The sequence below is a fragment of the Seriola lalandi genome, unplaced genomic scaffold (genome assembly GCF_002814215.2).
Source record: "Seriola lalandi dorsalis isolate HSWRI2012SDOR001 ecotype SW California unplaced genomic scaffold, Sedor1 jcf7180002054655, whole genome shotgun sequence".
NCBI classification, from domain to species: Eukaryota; Metazoa; Chordata; class Actinopteri; order Carangiformes; family Carangidae; genus Seriola; species Seriola lalandi.
This window is the reverse complement of record NW_019525208.1, coordinates 355,389-361,865: the sequence shown is the minus strand read 5'-3', so window position 1 is coordinate 361,865 and position 6,477 is coordinate 355,389. Positions and strand designations below refer to the sequence as shown.

General features: G+C 41.5%; 1 protein-coding gene across 2 annotated transcripts in view; it reads left to right on the top strand.

The window, feature by feature from the left end:
- The window catches only part of ube2d2l (ubiquitin-conjugating enzyme E2D 2 (UBC4/5 homolog, yeast), like), an 11,452-nt gene extending 6,091 nt beyond the window's left edge, over positions 1 to 5,361 (top strand). Inside the window, exons 2-8 of one of the 2 annotated variants that reach the window (XM_023420666.1) lie at positions 3 to 66; positions 164 to 195; positions 1,236 to 1,313; positions 1,941 to 2,046; positions 2,548 to 2,641; positions 3,401 to 3,451; positions 4,786 to 5,361. In XM_023420666.1, coding sequence (XP_023276434.1) covers positions 3 to 66; positions 164 to 195; positions 1,236 to 1,313; positions 1,941 to 2,046; positions 2,548 to 2,641; positions 3,401 to 3,449 — 423 coding nt within the window. In that variant the 3' untranslated portion in view covers positions 3,450 to 3,451; positions 4,786 to 5,361. The remainder of the gene's footprint in view (positions 1 to 2; positions 67 to 163; positions 196 to 1,235; positions 1,314 to 1,940; positions 2,047 to 2,547; positions 2,642 to 3,400; positions 3,452 to 4,785) is intronic. The other variant, XM_023420667.2, reaches the window with a different exon arrangement.
- The last annotated feature ends 1,116 nt before the right edge of the window (positions 5,362 to 6,477 follow it).

The window sequence follows — 6,477 nt, the reverse complement described above, 5'->3', positions numbered from 1 at the left end:
AGGAGCTGACCGATCTGTCCAGAGATCCTCCGGCTCAGTGCTCGGCCGGGCCCGTCGGTGAAGACAGTGAGATCATCTTAGTTTCCTCTCAGACTCAGTTGATGTTGTTGTGACAGTGAATGTGCTTCATTAACCTTCCTTTGTTTCTTTCCCTTTTCTCCAGTGTTTCATTGGCAAGCTACTATAATGGGGCCTGTAAGTATCCAACAGCTGTGACATTAAATTCATCATTCACAGATCATGAAGCAGGTTATTGATTTAACACTAAACGTACAACACGTCTTCACTCGTTTATTATTTATTTATTTGGATCTTCATCCGCCACCTCCAAGGCAGCAGCTACTCTTCCTCCACTCCGGTCGAAATTACATCATAATGAAAAACTATGTAAATAAAAATCTAAATAACAACAAACACAAACAACAGTAAAACTACAATAAGAAAAATAGTTACTTTATCTAAAGTAAAAGTCAAACAATATCACAACTAAACACAGCAGATACAGGGACTGAAGAATAACGAGGTCAAAACTTAAAGTTCCTCATTAATGATCATATTCAGATATTATGTTGTAGAACGTCATGTTTAGTCAATAAATGATTATTGTTCACTGTGGCTGATAAAGAGCTGATCACATTCATCTTACACAAGTAAACATGTTTATTCTTTTGATAAAGCTCCAATATTTAAAGAGCTCTCACGTCACATCTCCACAATAAAGAAAACATTCGGTTATTATTAACTTTAGTGAAAAGTTTTTGATTTGCAGAATAATTAAAACCAGAGCTTTTCTTTTTTATAATGAACAAAGAAGTTAAAAAACCAGTTGGACAGATTAATGGTTGAGCTCTTTTCATCTTCCTCTTCCTCCTGCTGGTGGAGAGGAAGAGGAGGAGCTGGTCTTTATAAAAACTCAGACACAGCTCGTTCAAAAGTTTGTTTGTTCAACAGAAGTTTATAAATTCCTCGTCCTGATGAATCCCATGATGGATGATATAAACTCTGTCGTCTCCTGGAGTAAAATATGATTTTAAGATACAAACTGTTTCCGCGGTAAGTGGCTGAAGATTATAGACGATGAAAGCAACAGGATCAATCCTCCACAGGATTCTGTCATCACAACAATTAGAGTCATTTCACCTTCTCACATATCATCATATATCCCTGTTTATTGTTATAATAGGAGCTGTAGTGAGCAGTCAGGGTGATCTGTGCTCTCTGTCTTCCTGCTGCAGCCTGACAGTCCCTACCAGGGTGGAGTATTTTTCCTGACTATTCATTTCCCTACAGATTATCCCTTCAAACCACCCAAGGTCAGTGAACGCCTCATCTCACCGCTGTTTGTTCAGTCTTCAGCTGTTTTCGAAGCAGAGACTTTATGTGGAAGTTGCACTCAGAAATGATTCACATGATAAAATCCTTCGTTCGACACACTTTGGTCTTGGTGCCACTTCAGGTGTTCCTGGTCTGGACCAGACTCGGTCTTCAACCTTGATAACTTCTACATTGTTAGAAAATGTCTACGTCTCCTGATTCTCTGTTCAGACCATTTACAACATCTGTCCAGGTGTTTCCCACAAAACTGTCCTGCTGCAGGTTTTAAATTCTGTTTTTTAGGCCAAATAAATAAAAGATCGTTTCCACCGTGTTTGTTGCTCTGCAGCTTCGGTTCAGTTTCTTCTCTTCAGTCTTTGGTTGTGAAGTCTAAGAGTTTCCTTTCAGAGGAAACCGACCTGAACAGTGACCTTTTTATTTTGGGTTCATCATGTTTGGGATCATGCACAGAAGGGGGGGGGGGGGCATTTGTAGGAACACACAGGTCGAGTTCAGCCACTTAAAGAGGCAGTGAAATGTAAAACTTCTGTCAGCAGTGAAACATGTTTTGCTGTGTTTGTTGTTGTTGTGTTTGTTTGTGATGGATCTGTTGTTTCCTCCATCAGGTCGCCTTCACAACCAGAATCTATCACCCAAATATAAACAGTAACGGCAGCATCTGCTTGGATATATTGAGATCACAGTGGTCTCCAGCATTAACTATCTCAAAAGGTAAGAGACACTGAACATGAGAAACAGTGAAGAGACAGAAGGAAACTAGAGATATTGATATTGATCATGCTGATGCTGATCATCTTTTGTTTTTCGTTCTAGCAGCAACAAGTATCCTACAGTCAGGACTGAATTATGAATTACATGTGTTCATTTATGAGACACAGAATTTAATCTTAAAGTTTAGCGGAAATATTTCCAGTGTCAGATCATGTGATTAAACAGGTTTGATTCCACATGAACGTGATTCAGACACTGATTGGTTCAGAGGAGTCCGTCATAAAAACATGTTTTTATCTGATGGTTCATGAAGGTCACACTTTAATCATGTAGCAGAGTTTTTAGTTGTGACACCTGAATCTCAGACTTGATGAAGGTTGGTTTTATTTAATCATCGTTTTTTAATTGTTTGAATCTGTTGATTTGTTATTGAGTCATGTTAAAGCTAAATGCTAAAGCTCCTCCCTCTGACATCACTGACCTGCTGCTTCCTCTCCACAGTCCTTTTGTCCATTTGTTCTCTGTTATGTGACCCAAACCCTGACGACCCGCTAGTGCCAGAGATCGCCCGCATCTACAAAACAGACCCTGTTAGGTGAGTCCCACCTGTAGAACAACCTGCAGCTCAGACTCAGGCTCCATCTACACAACACACCGTGTTAGAGTCCAGATTACAACCCACAGCAGACTTGACCCCCTCCCTCACAGACTTCTGGAACTTTGTGATGTCACAACAAAGCAGTCACCAAGCCCCGCCCACCTGGACCCACCATCCAAACTTTTACAGGATTTGGTTTCTCTGAGGGTTTTCATCTGAAATCTGATATATTTTTATTGGATCACTCAGAAAACAGTCAGCCAATCAGAAGAGAGGCTCAGAGCCTCCTCTCTTCTGATTGGCTCACGACCTGTTGTTACTAGAGCTCCAGAGAGAAGCCTGAGAGAGGAGATGTAAAACTACACTGAGATGGTTTTTATATCTTCTGATGGATCAACACTTCAAATAAAAGACTGAAGAATATGAACCTTTGAATTATTAAATAAACAGGATTTTTATTGTGAAGAAACCGACATTTACTTAATTTAATTAGTTAACTTTGTTAACTTTTACGATGGCGCTCGTCACCCCTTGTCTTCATGGAGGAGGTCAAAGGTTAAACAGCAGCAACATGTTGGTTCAAGCTGTGGGCCGTCATCAGATCCTCTGAACAGGATGAGGGTGGCACATGTTTAATATTCTCAGTCTCTCCGGTGTTTGGTTCCCAGCTCAGACTAAAGCAGAGGCAGTAGAGAGCTGCAGGTGAACACGAGCAGAGTGGGGGGGTTGTAACCTCGGTGTCCTCGTTGGTCTCAGGTATAACAGACTAGCCAGGGAGTGGACAGAGAAGTATGCCATGCTGTGAGGGTAAGAGCTGCTGCCTCCAGGAACATGTACCTGAAGCACGCTGACGCAAAGCATGGCTACACACACACACACACACACACACATACACACACACACACTGCTCTGTGTGTTACCTGCATGCAGCACAGCTCAAACCATCAGGCAGAGAAAACACCTGGAGACTCAGGACAGGTGGTTTTTGTTGAGCCTGAGGAGCCTGTTGACCAGACTACAGTCAGTCTTACTGTGTCTCAGCTGTAGTGGTGAATAAACAGGGAACAACAGTAACAGCAGTCACTGTGGAGGTCATACTGTCATGGTGGTTACCATGGTGACGTCAGTTAAAGGTCGACGGCCATGAAGCAAACTGGAAAAAATCAGAAACGACAGGTTCATGAAGCTGCTGATGATGATGTCATCGTCCGGGCCATAAGTATGTGGACACAAAATAATAGACATGATATTAAAAAGTGAAGTCTGAGCAGGTTTACATCAGTGTAGATGCACAGAGTCTTTACAGCTGTGACTTCATTCAGTGTGGTATTTATTTATTCATTCATTCATTCAGTCATTAATGAATCTGTTCAGATCTCCATCAGTCAGTAGCAGCTTCTCTTCCTGCTCCAGTAAACATGACGTCATCATGTAAAACGATGTAAACTATCATCAAAGAAGAAACAAGAAAAACAATCGGTAAAACAAACAGCTGTTTTCCTGAAAAACGCTTCATGATTTTTAAAATGACTCAATCAATTCAACAACTGTGAAAAACAAGGATGTAATTTGATTAATTATAAAATAATCTCCTTTCTGAAGTATTGTGGGTAACGATGTATTTCCTGTTTCCGTTGGAGAAAGACGACATCGTCCCAAAGCTCTGGTCTCAGTCACCTGGTCTCAGTCTATTCGTCAGTCACCTGGTCTCAGTCTATTCGTCAGTCACCTGGTCTCAGTCACCTGGTCTCAGTCTATTCGTCTGTCACCTGGTCTCAGTCACCTGGTCTCAGTCACCTGGTCTCAGTCTATTCGTCAGTCATCTGGTCGTCAGTCACCTGGTCTCAGTCTATTCGTCAGTCACCTGGTCTCAGTCACCTGCTGAAGGATTTTCCTGTGAATATTAAATGTGATTGTTAGTGACTGTAAACATGGAGCTCTGTCCGTCACACTCTTGTTTCTACACTGATGTAAACCTGCTCAGACTCTCTAATGTAGAATGTGTTCTTTTATTTCTGAAGAACATGTACCTGTCCACATACTTATGGCCTGAACTGTAAACTGTGTGTGTGTTGAGGCATGGCATCGTCCTGCAGCCTGTCTCCACCTGATGATCCTCACCTGTGTGTTTCTATCTGCAGGTACAACAAGACAGCTCAGGACTGGACCCAGAAATACGCCATGTGATCCCCCCCCCCCCCCCCTCCTCACTGCTGGAATAAACTGTTTGATTTCCTCATGTGGCCACGCCCCCTCTCATCAGACAATAACAGCAATTTGTTCACGTTGTTTTCTCCCCATCCTCAATTTTAACGCTTTTAAATCCTTCCTGCCCCGAAGGGCCGAGGACTCTGAGCTGTGAATGTGCCAACCGCAAAACAAAAACCCCGATCCAGAGCGGGCTCCCTGCAGACCGCCTGAAGACAGACCTGTTACAATAATAAACTGCAGGAGAGAATGAATATATAATAATAATAATAATTTAATGCATGTCAGTGATTGGTTCCTGTGCTGCTGAGAACAGATTCTCCTCGTCAGCTTTTCTCTGGTTTGTTCTGTTGTTGTGTTTTTGTTTTTAGAGACGAGCCGTTAGTTCATCCGTCACCTCCACACTGTTCTCCTCTTTTTGCACTGAAGACGAAACTCCAGCTCTCGACGGCTGATCGATCAACTAATCGCTCTGTCCTGTTTTTCTCAATAAAGTCGAACAAATTGCACTTTTCTGTCGCCTTGTTTTTATTCTCATTGATTCATTATTGGAGTTTGATCAGAAATGTTTCATTTCACTGTCTGTCACCTGGAACACCTGGAAGTAGGCGCCAGTTTTCCAGGCCTGGAAAACACCTGGAAAATGAGACGGGTAAAAGATCCTGTTTTAAGTGCTGAAGCTTTCAACCGCAGCTCATGGTCTTCCTCAGCAGATGAATTGGCTCAGTTATCATGGAGATGAAAAAATAATTAGAAAACTGGAAAGATATTTACGGACGGCAGAGGAAGACTGAGACGTGGTCGAAAGCTCCAGAAACAGGTCAGACACGTGACAGATCTCAGATCCTAAACTGTTGATGTATATTATCATTATTATTATTATTAATCATCTCTTTAACTTTGAACTTGCTCATGTTTCATATCTATTTACAGAGCAGTAACTGGAGCTGCCGATGCGCTGACATCATGTCTTCTTCTCTGGATAAACAGAAGAGAAAAACTCTTATAAATATGTTGCTGTGGATCAATAAAGTCTCATCTTCACCATCAGTTGATTAGATTTACTAAAAACAGGCTCTAACCTCCAGCTGCTCAGTGACGTAGACAAACATGAAGATAAAAACAGAAATATTCAGTAACTTGGTTCATTAAAGTCTCAGTGATTAAAACAGACATTTTAATGAAGGTCTCAGTCAAAAATATAAAAAACAAATTTTATTAAAAAAACAACCACCGAGCAGTTCAGAGTGATGAACCCACGGTGCTGGGTGGAGACATAAATATCATCTGCTGGACAAGAAACAAGCTTCAGATTCACACAGGAACACACAAACGCCTCACAGCTCTCAACTACATGTCCCACAATGCCTTGGGTTATGTAAAATTTCTCTCTTGAGTTTCCCGTCTCTGAGTCAGACGAGCAGATTCATGAAACTGGGCCTTAAAATTTAAAAACACTAAATAGATAAAAGTCATGAACACAAACACTTAAAGGAAAGTTCCAGATGTTTGAAAAGAAGTTTCCATATTAAAACCTTAGAAACAGTCTGAACCTCCTCTATGGTGAATTTACCTGTTTACAATCATTTCTGTGTGAATAGCCCCCCCCACCTCCACCATCAGCC